Consider the following 16,540-nt stretch of genomic DNA (forward strand, 5'->3'; position numbering starts at 1 on the left):
TCATTGAGATCTAACTCATATCATAGGCGTCTGAATTTATTCTTCATTGAATAAATAATCTCGCCTTGATTCCTGATAACTGTTATCAAATGTCTTTGTTCTAGACCTCATGCACCCGCTCATAATATGGCCACGAACTTGCAGATCTGCTTGCGTCACAATTCGCCAAACTTGCGCTTACAGTACCTGGTCTGAGTTTCAGCCCCTCCTTCCCCTTTTCTGCTACCATAAAGGGTTTGATTCAGGCGTGTTTGCTAGGTTGCGTATGTTTGCAGCAAATAGGTAAATGCTGCCCGCCTGTTGGCCGACCGAACACCCAACCCCCCCTGCCGCGCAAATCCATGAATTTGCATGCGAGTGGATGTGTACACTTAATAATATTTCAGGATTAGTCTGTAATATATGACTGAAAAAATGGATGCCAGCATTTTGTAGAAATTCACAATCTCTCTTTGATAGCATACTGTACCAGTAGTAAACAAACTGGATCACTTGCACCCCGGGTTGCCTCAGTACACTTGCAGGGGTGCCGTGGGTTATTACTCACTACTTATTCTTCTAGATCTTTCTGCTGCATTTGACACTGTTGATCACACTCTTCTCAAACAGCCCTTTCCTGGTTCACATCTTACCTATCTGATCGCTCTTTCAGTGTTCGCTTCTCTGACTCTACTTCCTCTTCATTACCTCTGTCAGTCTGAGTTCTGCAAGGCTCAGTCTTAGGTCCTCTGCTTTTCTCAATCTATACTTCCTTGGGCCAAGTCTCTGAATGTCTGCGATCTCATCTTGGATGTCTTCTCGCCAACTCAAACTCAATATTTCCAAAACGGAATTACTTATATTCCCGCCAACTAAGCACAGTTACCATCCTGATGTCTCAATCGCTGTTGACAACTCAATCTACAGTACCCTACCCCACAAGCTCGTTGTTTAGGGGTCATCCTCGACTCTGAACTGTCCTTTCTTCCCCACATTCAATCTGTCTCCAAATCATGTTACATGCATCTAAAAAACATATCCAAAATACGACCCTATCTCACACAAGACACTACCAAATCTCTTATCCATGCACTCATTATATCCCGCATTGATTATTGCAATAGTCTCCTAACTGGTCTTCCCAAGAACAGACTCTCACCACTGCAATCCATTCTTAATGCTGCTGCTAGGCTGATCTTCCTTGCAAGACGCTCATCATCTTCTGCATGGATTACTAGCTCCCATTCACTATTACAGGACTTTCATCGGGCTGCTCCCATCCTATGGAATGCCCTTCCACGCACAATAGGACTCTCCACTAGCCTCCAAACTTTCAAGTGTTCCCTGAAAACTCACCTCTTAAGGCAAGCCTATTATATTTAAGTTCTACACGCATAACCCTCTGAGGCACTTATGTATTATATAGCTTTTCTTCTGGACCTGCAACTTGGTGGGACTGCTATGCTATTACTGGTGCCTGTCCCTGTGTTTCCCTCCTATGTCCCTATAGATTGTAAGCTTGCAGCAGGGCCTCCTACCTCCAAGTCTGTATGTTGTTACCCAGTTTGTTTTATAACTGTCTACTATTGTAAAGCGCAACACAATCTGCTGCGCTATATAAGAAACTGTAACATAATCTGCTGCGCTATATAAGACACTGTAAATAATTAAATAAATAACTGTGGATAGAAAGAAGTTAATCCTGTCCCTTACCTCATATCTGGCCCTAATGCTAACAGATAAAGACAATAAACGTAACTTTTTTTTCTGAATTTCTCAAAAAGAAACATTTTGCCTAGTAGTACTGATACACCAGAGCACCATGATCAGTGGCGGTTTTTACCTATGGGCTGCAGCCCCCCTTCCCCCCCCCAGGTAAAATCTCCGCCCCTGTCTCTGCCTAAAGTGAAGCCAGATGCAGTCTATGAGACTGCCGTGGCTTCAATGTGACTGGCAGTGACTTCCTATTGGAAGTCCAACCTGCCAGTCACTCAAGGCAGTCCCATTCGGAGGTGTTCCCTCCCTCCGGGATGCCCCTCTGTGCACAAATACGCGGCAGCCCCCAAAACGGGTTCTGAAAGACAATGTCAAGATAATCAGTAGGTCACCCCCAAAAGGTCGAGAGAGTCAAAAGGTTGACATGGGAAAGGTCGACAAGGTCAAAAGTTCAACATGAAAAATGTAGACGCATGAAACATGCGGTTTTCAAATTTTTTGGTGTCAATGTCAACAACAGTCGACATGGACCCCCAATAAGTGTAACGCGTACTATCGCATGGCGCACTTTGTTTGTCATGCTTCAGGCGCTGTGCCTCGCTACCCTCAGCACATTATGATATTCTTCCTCGATGCGGACATGGGTGGTGATTTAAGAACAAGCCGATAAAAAAAAAAAATCATGGAAAAGTCAACCAGTTTGATTTTGCAGTGTAAATGATTGCCGCTTTAAATAAACTGGAGATATCTTACCAAATCTCTCACTTTCTGATTCTCTCACCCACCCTGTATATCTTTCAACCAGAACCACATAGTGGCACCTCATTTGTCATGACATACAACTTCAGGCCCATATCAGCAGCCAACATTTTCATTTTTCAATTCCACAGGATTTGAAACCTTAACTTTGATTAACTACAAATAATGTTTCTTGGAAGAAATTCATGAAATCAGGTCACAAGATTTTGAGCATTTAGGACTAAGGGCCTTATTCTGGTTAGGTCGGTGAAGCGTACGTACGGTCCGTTTCACCGTACAATTCCCGTACGCGGACGGTGAGCGAAAGTCCGCCCACAGAACAGCCGCATACAGACGGTCACAAGCACCGACAATGGGGAGTGGCGTACACTTAAGCGTACGCCAACGTATACGGACGGGTCTCCTCTTAGACACCGTTAACTGGCGTACATCAGAGCGTACGCCACCGTATATGGACGGGTCTCGTCCGTTTTCACACCGACATCTTCCGTATATCTGAGCGTACGCCACAGTGCATGGACGGGTCTCGCCTTTTTTTCAATGGAAAACTCAGCGTGTGTCACCGATCGTGAGAGTGAGCGTACGTCCGTGCACGGTGGAATACCCTTCACATATATGGCACTGCAAATCTTGCCTTTCAACTATAATTAAGACAATTAACTATTCTAACTGTTATTCAATAAGTGTTTTCTATTAACTCAATTGTCTACCTTAATAAACACCCTAATAAAACAACATTTTAACCCTCATTACATGTATATTTATTATGTTCTAATGTGGCATTTTAATCACCATCTATGTGTCCCCACATTGGTTTTACTTTTAAATAAAGTTATATTTGTGCTACATGTCGACTTCTGTGAATTCAGCAGTGGCGGAACTCCCGGAGGCAATGGAGTCATCTGCCGCCGGGCGCCAGCCTTAAAGGGGCACTGGCTCCATTGCCCCCGATTTTCCGATTTTAGAAGTGCTGCCCGACAGTACCCCTTTGTATGCAGCGGCGTCCACCATCGCTCCCCGCTCCTCAAAGAAATATACATTTGTCCCTAAGTGCAGCACACTTGAAGCTTCCGGCAGCACAGGTCCGTGCGGCGTGTGCTCAGTGGCCGGGTGTCAGCCCCGCCTTCCGTCACCAGCAGCGAATGAGGGCCCCCAGGGGGAAGCATCCCAACAGCACCTTACCCTGACACTGCCATCCATATCCGTGATGCTGGACCCCCTCGCTCTCTCCCCTGCAGCTCAAAACCGGCGGAAAAGCGCCACGCTGCAGCACAGGGCAGGGCTGAGAGAGGCCCTGGGGCCGAACCCAGAAACATTTACCACCGTCAGGAGAATCTTGGGGAGCAGCAGTGCAGTGGGCCCAAGGACATGAAAGGTACCTTTACCTGCCCCCCCCATGTGTCTGTCTCTCTCTCTCTCTCTCTCTCCCCCCCCCCAGTCCCTCTCTACCAGACCTCACTGTTACCTATCTGTCTTTGCCTGACCCCCTCTCTCTCTCTGCCTGACCCCACTGTCACCCATCTCTTTTCTTGATTCCCCCCTCTCTGTCTCTCTGCCAAACCCCCCTCCCACCCATCTCTCTTTGCATGAACCCCTCTCTCTCTGCCTGACCCCCCTGTCACCCATCTCTCTTTGCCTGACCCCCCTCTCTCTCTGCCTGAGCCCAATGTCACCCAATCCCTCTCTGCCTGTCCCCAATGTCACTCATCTCTCTTTGCCTGACCCCCCCTCACTCTCTGCGTTACCCCCCTGTCTCTCTCTCTGCCTAACCCCCCTCTCACCCCATCCTTCGCTCTGCTTGACCCCACTCTCACTCTCTCTCTCACACACGTAACCCCCCTCTCTCTTTGTACCTGACCCCTCTCTCACCCTTAAATCCTCTCACCCCCTTCTCTCTATCCCTGACACTCTTTCGCTCTCCCCACTAATTTCCTCACTTTCACTGATACACCCCTCTGTCTCTCGCTCTCAAACCCCCCCCATATTTATCATCCTCCCTCTCTTTAGCTATCTATCTATGGGGGGGGCACCAACTTTTATCCTGCCTCCGGGCAACATGGACAAACTTACGCCACTGGAATTCAGTGTCCTGCTTTTTAAAGTATACAAAAACACTTTCTGAATGGGTGTAGATGGTTATAACCTTGGCATATGTAAGCAGGTCTTTGAATGAATCTTACCTAAAATGAAACCAACCTTTACATGTTGAAGTGTAGAACGATATGCTTCCAATGTGTTTGAGGGCTGTGTGTGGCTTGCAGGTAGTGAAATAATGGTTTGGACTTAATAGCCTGCAGCATTGCTTATTACATTCAGCTGTATGTGTTTGAGTAGTAATCAGCGTTAATTAGCCGACCCAGGCATCCGCTCTCATGCGGTATCTCTAGGGGTGGTCTGGAGCTATCTTTGGGTCCGCCTGTTTTTGGGCCAAAATGCACGGCGCTCGAGCGGTTGTAGCACCGTACATTTTTGGTGCACACCCCCATCTATACCCATGTTTACGCCCAGTTTTCCTCATTATTCGGGCCGCTCCCCTAAAAAACGCCCCCATGCCGCCCACAATGACCGTACTCTTGCGGACAGGTTTTTTTCGCACGGAGAGACCCGTCCGTGAGCGGTGTGAGGTCGCCGCACCTGCGCATTGCGAAAGCTACGCATGCGCAGATGAAAAAAAAAACCTGATCCGCCCGTATACGGTCCCACCGTACCGAGCAGAATAAACCCCTAAGTGTCTTGATTATATGAATTTGATTTGAACTTTGTTGACTTCTGTTGAAATCATCTAGACTAGAGGAATGTAAATCTTAATGTTCGTTATACAGCACACAGAATGCTTTTATCAGATTCTCAGTTCTTTCTTAATATTTACTGTACCTGACCGGAGGCAGTGTTTAATAAGTGGGCAGCTTCCAGAATGAGTGACAATATGACAAATAATCTCTTGTCCTCATAGTCAAATCTCTCGCCAAATACAACGGAGCAAATAACATTGGAAACAGCCTGTCTCAGTAGATATTCTGGGTCAAATGAGGTGCCTGTTATATTGTAAAGAAGAACAGTATTTCATTTCAATATAGAAATTAATAGCAACATAAACATGCGCGCCACATTCCGTGGCGGAGAGTTAAAAATTGTGAAGACAATTGGTTCCAACTAGACAGTACAATGTACAGTATTTCCTAGTAACAGGCTCTTATATACAGTATGGATGGAATACCTTTACTTCTGGTTGTAATATTAGGAGCATTTCAACATTGCTTTCTTCAAATATTTACCCAAATCATATATCTACTTTACAAAGGATATGAGTGTTGGAACGCGTCAAGCCACGTGGTGGGAGTTATGCTGCAGATGGGACTGAACCATACTATGTTCTATTGGGTATGGGTCATTGGGTCGACCAAATTGAGGTCGACATACATCGGCTAGACCACTGAAGCTCAACACAAGCATTATGTCAACAATGGGAAGGTTGACAGTCAAAATGTCAACATGGTTTTTTTTAATTTCCCTAATGTCGACACAGTTGACATGGACACCGAAAAAGTGCACCGCGTCCCCTTGCAGGGCTTGATGCATTCGACTTGCTTCAAGCTCGGTGCCTTGCTGCGCCCAACACACTGTTACTGTACATTCACCCTCCACACCCTAGTGGATGGTAGGGCATGAAAAACTGCATGTGGGCCCATGTTAGCACAAAAGAAAGTGAAAAACCCATGTCAGCCTTTTGACTGTCAACCTTCCCATTGTTGACATAATGCTTGTGTTGACCTTCAACCTTTCAAGGTGAAAAGGCTTGTAAAGTGAAATGTGTTGGTGCCTCCCAACACGGACACTCACCACTTGGATCACTCACCTGCATTCAGTTTATGTGACCGGACCAGCCTACCACCCATCCCAACAGCCAACCTAACATTAAGGCCACAACAAGCCAACTACAAAATGAGACCCTCCACCAACAGGGGTCCCCTTGGCAGGAGAGAGCTGTCTCTCCAAAAAATCCTTATAGTTAGAAAATTGGCATCTGCAACTTGGGAATTACAAGGAAAGCATCAATGGAAACTTAACAGGAACTCCATTTGGACTTCTGGGTGACTATATCCATGTTATCAAATTTTATGGTACCATTGACTCGTATATCACAATCATTCTTATGCAATTGCTTTTTAAATATCTTAATTGTTTTTTTAAATAAACCAAGCTTTCATATTTATATCACACCTGTTGCATGTTTCTATATGTAGTGCAGTTAAACGCCTTTCTTCACACGGGATGTACCAAGCAGTTGCTGTACATCTAGCTGGGTGAAGGAGGCTGTCACTGCAGCAGAAGGAGCCAGCAGTGGATTCAGAGGAGATGGGCCACCGGGCACTTGGCACCATTAGCTGCTACTGCACCGACGAGTAAGTCCATTGTGGTCGGCGGCATGACCTCCAGAACTGCTGAGAGCACAACACTGACAAAATAGGTGTGGCCGGGAGCAGAGACTGGTAAGAAGCCAGGGGAGGGGTGGGGTAAACACAGGCTGGGGCAGGATGCACAGGCCAGGGCAGGAAGCAGACACTACATGGCGGGTGGGAGCAGAGGCTGGTAAGACATGGTGGCAGTGGCTGGCAAGGTGGAGGTTTAAAGACTGGAAAGACGTGGGGGAGGCTTAAGTGACATGGAGCAGAAGGGACACATGGCAAGATGCTGGCATTACACAAGGACAGGAGGCTGAAGAGGACACAGGGACGGGATGCTGAAGTTACGCAGGAGGCTGGAGGGGACACAGGGGCTGAGCGGATACAGGGGCAGGAGGCTGGAGGGGGCACGGGCAGGAGGTAAAATACCCCCCCTCCCCCAACCCTGCCTTACCCCACTGGTGCTGCTTGCCGTTGCTGCCGCCGCAGATGTGTGTCCGGGACTGCAGATCTACTTGTCAAATAGGCACCCTGAAGTGTGAAATAGTCCCCACAATTGTTAACGCCACCCCACGATCAACGTCAACCCGAAGCGTGGCGAGCGCAGCGAGCCCGCGAGGGGCGGCGGTATGCGTCGTACGACCTTTTCATACCCCCACTATCCACGTCGGCGTGGAGTTGAGAATAGAAAGTGTGGCGAGCGCAGCGAGGCGAGCGCAGCGAGGCGAGGGGACGCGGACACCTTCACAGGTATACGCGTCCCCTCGCGGGCTTCACAGCTGTCCGCGTCCCCTCGCGGGGCTCGCTGCGCTCGCCACGCTTCGGGCTCGGTGGCTCGCTGCGCTCGCCACACTTTCTATTCTCAACTCCACGCCGACGTGGATAGTGGGGATATGAAAAGGTCGTAGGACGATTACCGCCGCCCCTCGCGGGCTCGCTGCACTCGCCACGCTTCGGGTTCACGTTGATCGTGGGGTGGCGTTAACAATTGTGGGGGCCATTTCACACTTCAGGGTGCCTATTTGGCCTCTGTGGCCCATTTCACATTGTTTCCTATGGAAAATCGGGTCAATTGAGACATTGAACAGGAAAATCGGGTCAATTGGGACATTTAACATTGTTCCCTATGGGAAATCGCGGGCATCGCGTCGGTCGCATTGCATGCAATTTTTTGGTCGCATGCGATGCGACCGACGCGATTTTTTACTGCGCGATTTTTTTTGATGCCCACGATCAAAATTGTGGGCGCCCTTCTAGGTAAAGAGTACCATTTACCCCCCTGTCTTTCCTTTCTCCAGCTTAGTGTTCCACCACTCTCACCACTATCTCAATGCCTCATTCCAAATTGCCGCTTATATTACCCCTGTCACCCATTCCCTGGCATCACCCACTGCCTCTCCCTGTCACCAATTCCCTGGCATCACTCACTGCCTCTCTCTGTCACCCATTCCCTGGCATCACCCACTGCCTCTCCCTGTCACCCATTCCCTTACATTACCTACTGCCTCTCCAATGAGGGTCTGACCTGTGGGTATGGCATTTCCTTTAAGACCATGCCCTTGATGCAATGCTGCTTCCACTATCCCAAGGGATCCGCCCCTTGTCTTCATGCAATACATTCAAAATGAGTTATGTGTCTCAACTCAGTTCAGCAAACCACTTTGCCCATGACTACTACTGACCTCGCTGTGCTTCAGTGACAGAGGCAGTTCATGGGACAGGGACAATGTCACTGTTTAACTGTCTCTGTGCTGTGGGTAACTGGTTGTGTCCAAAAACTGGAAGGGAGGAGCGACTGCAGGAAGTCAGCATATTGTGAGGGCTGTGTGAAGCCAGGGCCATCAGATTAACTTGCTCCAGGTGCCATGGGCACACACTACACCTCTGGGCTGCCCCAGGTGACAGTGTGGGCTGCAGTGCCATCTCCTACATTGTGGCCACACGTAATATTACAGTGCCAGACCTGGCCATTTGGTGTTAGCCCTCTGCGGCCCGCACCTTCCCTGTGATACCACTGCTATATTATATACACATAGATGTGTCCTCATACATATTTCCCTTTTTGTTTCCTTTGGCACAAGGGGCCCGATTCAGACCTGTTCGCTATGCTGCTTATACTCGCAGCCCAGTGAACAGGTCAGTCCCATCCGTTGCCTCACCAAATGCCAGCCTCCCCGCCGCCCCCCAACACCCTCAATAGCATGCAAAGGGATGTGTACAAGGACAGATCCCCTCGCATGCAGCCCAAGAGGAAAGAAATAACGCGATGGTTGCTAACCATCAAATGATTTTTCTCCTCTTCGGGAATAAAAGTCAGCCTAAATAGGCTTTTATAAATGATGGAGATGGCTAAAAGACATCATGTGACATCAGCTGCCCTCCCCGAGCAGGCGTCGACTTGCACCATCCCCTACCCATGCGAACATGTAAGCGAGCATGATACTCAACAAAGGCATTCGCAAACAGCGGCGTCACTATAGCACTGCAGCCCCCGCCACCGCGGGGGGGGGGGGGGGGGGCGCTGTGCATGTGGGTGCGCCGGGGGCTGCGGTGCTATAGTTACACCCCCCCCCCAATCCCCCGCAGACTTACCTATCTCGCTGGTCCCGGCGGCTCCGTTCTTCTGATGAGGACCACCACAAAATGGGGGGATTGGGGGTGCGCGGCGGGGGGGGGATTGGGGGCGCCCAAAACTTAGTTACGCCACTGTTCGCACAGTGGGTCACATGCTTATATTCATTCATGTACAGACCCCCACCATCCAAAATGGGGCTGAATCTGTACAAAAGGGTCTGAATCTGCCCCAAAATGCTTAATGCAGCTTAGATGTTCCACCACAAGTAGCGACTGGATGAATTCTCAATTAATATATTTACTTTTGCTGCAGAATCATTTGTATAAAGTAGCAGATTAACGTAACATATGCAGTGGCTGCTCGTACCTTATTGGGGGAGGGGGGCTGCCTCTGGCCGCAGCGGGGGTACCGGGATTCAGGCACACCTCTCCCCCTGTTGCTGCCGCTTCCTCCTCTCCCCTCATCCCCGGCGCCTGTGCTGTGATGGCAGGTGCCGGGACTGGCGCATGTGCATTACAAACAGCTGTACTGCACATGTACCCAGCTTCTATGGGCTGCTTGGGCAACAGCTCATAGAAGGAATCTTGGTCCCGACGCCTGTACAATATAAGTTACAGGCACCGGGACCAGCGCGTGCGCAGTACAGATATAGGTACTGCGTATGCGCAATCACTGTTTTTGCACGGCAGCCCGCACAAAGGCATTCCGGAGGGAGAGAACACCTCCCAATGCAGAGGCGGAACTACCATTGGTGCAGCAAGTGCATTGCACCGGGGCCCCTGAAGACTAAGGGGCCCACTTTTGCCACCCACTGCTATGTTGCATATTGTGAACGTTCCGACACTGTCCCAATGGGACTGCCTTGGTTACTGGCAGGTCGGACTTCCAATTGCAAGTCGCTGCCAGTCACAGTGAAGCCAGTGCAGTCTCACTACAGTGGCGGATTTTACCTGGGGGGGGGGGGGGGCTGCAGCCCTGCAGCCCATAGGTAAAAATTGGCACTGAACAAATGTGAAGAAGGCGCAGCTAAGATTCCTCTGCTGGGCTAATTTGGCCTGGAGAAAGGTGTACAGTGTGTGGATGTAGCCTTCCCTATGAGATAGAATGACACATAATAATTACAATGATTTGCATATAGAGTTCAATCCAGTAAGGGTGCGGTTGAAGCAATGACAATATGATTTTATGGAATTATGTAATAAAATGTGGCTATAAAAATAATTGTGGTGTCAGTATAACATTAGCTACATGTGTCACGTATTACTTGGCAAGTTCTATTGACTGACATAATAAGATACATCAGATGTCACATCCGATGATGGGTGGGTGCGCATGTGTAGACACCCACAGCAAGCACCTTTTTGCTAATTTTTCATTTGGAGTTTCATGGATGTACCCACAAAAATGGTGCGCGTTCATATTAAAATGCTGGGTGGATGCCATCAAACGCAGGCGTGCCCCTACCTGCTTGGGGCGGATGGAGGACTTCACATGCCGCCGGCGCCCACCTTCAATTCGGCCATCACTGTCCAACTAAGAAGTAAATCCTGGATTACTTTGTATACTGAACAGAGGAAAAATCATTCGATGGTGAGTAACAACCAAATGATTTTTCCTCTGTGCAGGCGCGTGCGAGCGGATTTGTAAGTGTACACATCCGCTTGCAGCGTACTACCCAAGGGATCCAGCCAGTGGGGGTGCGTCGGAGGAGTGGTGTTTACTAGAGATGTGCGGGCTCGGATATCAGAGATCCGAGCCCCCACGGACGTCATCATTCCGAGCCCGATTCCGAGCAGCGCTCGGAGATTCCCGCCTGACTCGGTCCGTCCGCGTGATTAGAACGTCATCTCCCGGCGTCGGATTTCGCGAGGCTTTATAAGCAGCTGCCGCGCCCCCGCCATCTTCACTCCAGTTAAGTAGTGGGTTGGGAGAGGGTGTGTTGGTGCTGCTGCTGGGGCTTAAACTTGAGCTTGTCCTTGAGCTTTTGCAATCGCTGGTGCTGTCTCTCAGTGCTGCTGTGTAGTAGTCTAACTGTGTACTTGTAGTACTACTGTCTCCTCTGTGCGGTCTACCTCTGGTGTGCTGTGCTGCCTGTAATTGATTATTTTATTTGCTGGGGCTGTCTCCCTCAGTGCTGCTGTGTACTCTGTTCTCAGCTTAGGACAACAGTCTAACTGTGTACTTGTAGTACTACTGTCTCCTCTGTGCGGTCTACCTCTGGTGAACTGTGCTGTAATTAATTATTTTATTTGCTAGGGCTGTCTCCCTCAGTGCTGCTGTGTACTATGTTCTCCTCTGCTTAGGAGAACAGTCTAACTGTGTACCTGCCTGTAGTACTGTCTCCTCTGTGCTGGGGCATACCTCTGGTGCTGTGCTGTGCCATTTATTATATATATAATTATTAATTAATTATATTAAATATAAATATATATATAGTCCACTGGTGCTGCACTGCTGCCTGCACTGAATCTGCCAGTCTGGCGGTCTGTGGTCTGGGGCTCACTGGCTAATAAATAATTAAATACTGCCTGCCTAATAAATAATTAAATACTGCCGTATATCTCTACCTTTGTGGTCTGGGGCTCACTGCCTATACTGCCGTATGTACCGTCTGGTCTGGGGCTCACTGGCTAATAAATAATTAAATACTGCTGTATATCTCTACCTTTGTGGTCTGGGGCTCACTGGCTATACTGCCGTATGTACCGTCTGGTCTGGGGCTCACTGGCTAATAAATAATTAAATACTGCCTGCCTAATAAATAATTAAATACTGCCGTATATCTCTACCTTTGTGGTCTGGGGGTCACTGGCTATACTGCCGTATGTACCGTCTGGTCTGGGGCTCACTGGTTAATAAATAATTAAATACTGCCTGCCTAATAAATAATTAAATACTGCCGTATATCTCTACCTTTGTGGTCTGGGGCTCACTGCCTATACTGCCGTATGTACCGTCTGGTCTGGGGCTCACTGGCTAATAAATAATTAAATACTGCCGTATATCTCTACCTTTGTGGTCTGGGGCTCACTGGCTATACTGCCGTATGTACCGTCTGGTCTGGGGCTCACTGGCTAATAAATAATTAAATACTGCCTGCCTAATAAATAATTAAATACTGCCATATATCTCTACCTTTGTGGTCTGGGGGTCACTGGCTATACTGCCGTATGTACCGTCTGGTCTGGGGCTCACTGGTTAATAAATAATTAAATACTGCCTGCCTAATAAATAATTAAATACTGCCGTATATCTCTACCTTTGTGGTCTGGGGCTCACTGCCTATACTGCCGTATGTACCGTCTGGTCTGGGGCTCACTGGCTAATAAATAATTAAATACTGCCGTATATCTCTACCTTTGTGGTCTGGGGCTCACTGGCTATACTGCCGTATGTACCGTCTGGTCTGGGGCTCACTGGCTAATAAATAATTAAATACTGCCTGCCTAATAAATAATTAAATACTGCCGTATATCTCTACCTTTGTGGTCTGGGGGTCACTGGCTATACTGCCGTATGTACCGTCTGGTCTGGGGCTCACTGGTTAATAAATAATTAAATACTGCCTGCCTAATAAATAATTAAATACTGCCGTATATCTCTACCTTTGTGGTCTGGGGCTCACTGCCTATACTGCCGTATGTACCGTCTGGTCTGGGGCTCACTGGCTAATAAATAATTAAATACTGCCGTATATCTCTACCTTTGTGGTCTGGGGCTCACTGGCTATACTGCCGTATGTACCGTCTGGTCTGGGGCTCACTGGCTAATAAATAATTAAATACTACCGTATATCTCTACCTTTGTGGTCTGGGGCTCACTGGCTATACTGCCGTATGTACCGTCTGGTCTGTGGCTCACCGGCTAATAAATAATTAAATACTGCCTGCCTAATAAATAATTAAATACTGCCGTATATCTCTACCTTTGTGGTCTGGGGCTCACTGGCTATACTGCCGTATGTACCGTCTGGTCTGGGGCTCACTGGCTAATAAATAATTAAATACTGCCATATATCTCTACCTTTGTGGTCTGGGGCTGACTGGCTATACTGCCGTATGTACCGTCTGGTCTGGGGCTCACCGGCTAAAAAATAATTAAATACTGCCTGCCTAATAAATAATTAAATACTGCCATATATCTCTACCTTTGTGGTCTGGGGCTGACTGGCTATACTGCCGTATGTACCGTCTGGTCTGGGGCTCACTGGCTAATAAATAATTAAATACTGCCGTATATCTCTACCTTTGTGGTCTGGGGCTCACTGGCTATACTGCCGTATGTACCGTCTGGTCTGGGGCTCACCGGCTAATAAATAATTAAATACTGCCTGCCTAATAAATAATTAAATACTGCCGTATATCTCTACCTTTGTGGTCTGGGGCTCACTGGCTATACTGCCGTATGTACCGTCTGGTCTGGGGCTCACTGGCTAATAAATAATTAAATACTGCCATATATCTCTACCTTTGTGGTCTGGGGCTCACTGGCTATACTGCCGTATGTACCGTCTGGTCTGGGGCTCACTGGCTAATAAATAATTAAATACTGCCTGCCTAATAAATAATTAAATACTGCCGTATATCTCTACCTTTGTGGTCTGGGGGTCACTGGCTATACTGCCGTATGTACCGTCTGGTCTGGGGCTCACTGGTTAATAAATAATTAAATACTGCCTGCCTAATAAATAATTAAATACTGCCGTATATCTCTACCTTTGTGGTCTGGGGCTCACTGCCTATACTGCCGTATGTACCGTCTGGTCTGGGGCTCACTGGCTAATAAATAATTAAATACTGCCGTATATCTCTACCTTTGTGGTCTGGGGCTCACTGGCTATACTGCCGTATGTACCGTCTGGTCTGGGGCTCACTGGCTAATAAATAATTAAATACTACCGTATATCTCTACCTTTGTGGTCTGGGGCTCACTGGCTATACTGCCGTATGTACCGTCTGGTCTGGGGCTCACCGGCTAATAAATAATTAAATACTGCCTGGCTAATAAATAATTAAATACTGCCGTATATCTCTACCTTTGTGGTCTGGGGCTCACTGGCTATACTGCCGTATGTACCGTCTGGTCTGGGGCTCACTGGCTAATAAATAATTAAATACTGCCATATATCTCTACCTTTGTGGTCTGGGGCTGACTGGCTATACTGCCGTATGTACCGTCTGGTCTGGGGCTCACCGGCTAAAAAATAATTAAATACTGCCTGCCTAATAAATAATTAAATACTGCCATATATCTCTACCTTTGTGGTCTGGGGCTGACTGGCTATACTGCCGTATGTACCGTCTGGTCTGGGGCTCACTGGCTAATAAATAATTAAATACTGCCGTATATCTCTACCTTTGTGGTCTGTGGCTCACTGGCTATACTGCCGTATGTACCGTCTGGTCTGGGGCTCACCGGCTAATAAATAATTAAATACTGCCTGCCTAATAAATAATTAAATACTGCCGTATATCTCTACCTTTGTGGTCTGGGGCTCACTGGCTATACTGCCGTATGTACCGTCTGGTCTGGGGCTCACTGGCTAATAAATAATTAAATACTGCCATATATCTCTACCTTTGTGGTCTGGGGCTCACTGGCTATACTGCCGTATGTACCGTCTGGTCTGGGGCTCACCGGCTAAAAAATAATTAAATACTGCCTGCCTAATAAATAATTAAATACTGCCATATATCTCTACCTTTGTGGTCTGGGGCTGACTGGCTATACTGCCGTATGTACCGTCTGGTCTGGGGCTCACTGGCTAATAAATAATTAAATACTGCCGTATATCTCTACCTTTGTGGTCTGGGGCTCACTGGCTATACTGCCGTATGTACCGTCTGGTCTGGGGCTCAACGGCTAATAAATAATTAAATACTGCCTGCCTAATAAATAATTAAATACTGCCGTATATCTCTACATTTGTGGTCTGGGGCTCACTGCCTAAATACTGCCGTATATCATTATCTACCTGTCTGGTCTGGGGCTCTCTGCCTAATACTGACGTACCTGTCTGGTGTGTGGCTCACTGCCTAATACTGCTGTATCTGTATAACTGCCTGCTGGTGCATACTCACTGACATATATAATTGCACACCAGTGGCGCTGTTCTGTGACATAACTCCACAATAATAATGGAGATCCAAAATATGGAGGTTAACAAACAAAGGAAAGATGAAGATGCACTTCCTCATAGTTCTGAAGCTGCTGCCACTAGTCATGACATAGGCGATGAAATGCCAACAACGTCGTCTGCCACGGCCGATGCCCAGTGTGAAGGCAGAGGGCATGTACAATTGAAACCAAACTTCCGTAAAAGGAATAAAACTATGAAATGTAAATCGTTGGAAGAGAAACTTATACTTGGCAATATGCCATTTACGACACGGAGTGGCAAGGAACGTCTAAGGCCATGGCCTAACTTCATGACTAGTGGTGCAGCTTCAGATGACGAGGAAAGTCCTCCTCCTCCTCTCTCCCCGCCCAATAGGAAATCAAAGAGAGTTAGGCTGACACCGACTCAAAAAAGTCTGACAAAATTTCTGAAAAAGAAACAGAAAAAAATTCAGAAAATAAATCTGGAAATAACTCATCCTTCTAAAGACATATCCCAAATCCCCACAGAGAGTCCGAGGGTGGCGGTGGTTGTGATGCCGGACCTTCCTATCACTGTACGTGAAGAGGTGGCTCCTTCCACCATTTGCAGTATGCCCTCTGCATATGCTGGAAGGATGACCCACAGTCTAGTTCCAGATTTTATTAGTGAAGATGATGTTGTACACCAGGAGGAGGATATTGATGTAGCTGTCACTGAGGAGGAAGTTGTCGAGGAGGATGGAGACTTGGTTTGCTTAAATGACGCACCAGGGGGGAATGAGGCACCTGTGGTGGAAAAAGTTGTTGTCCATGGGATGAAAAAGCCCATCGTCATGCCTGGACAAAGGACCAATAAATCCACCTCTGCGGTCTGGAATTTTTTTTATCCGCATCCGGACAACAAAAGTATTGCCATTTGTAGCTTATGTAAAACTCCAATAAGCAGGGGTAAGGATCTTGCCCACCTAGGGACAACCTCCCTTCAACGTCACCTAAAGAAGCGTCATGG

The 16,540-nt window shown here is 47.7% G+C and overlaps 1 protein-coding gene across 1 annotated transcript in view; it reads right to left on the reverse strand.

Annotated features, from left to right (window-relative positions):
* Window positions 1-16,540, reverse strand: part of LOC146036047 (cytochrome P450 2C23-like) — a 51,116-nt gene that overhangs the window by 18,101 nt on the left and 16,475 nt on the right. The window contains exon 4 of the mRNA XM_083159817.1: window positions 5,329-5,489. Within this exon, the coding sequence (XP_083015943.1) occupies window positions 5,329-5,489 (161 nt within the window). The remainder of the gene's footprint in view (window positions 1-5,328; window positions 5,490-16,540) is intronic.

This window comes from Crinia signifera, chromosome 9 (genome assembly GCF_055691185.1).
Source record: "Crinia signifera chromosome 9, ASM5569118v1, whole genome shotgun sequence".
Lineage (NCBI taxonomy): Eukaryota > Metazoa > Chordata > Amphibia > Anura > Myobatrachidae > Crinia > Crinia signifera.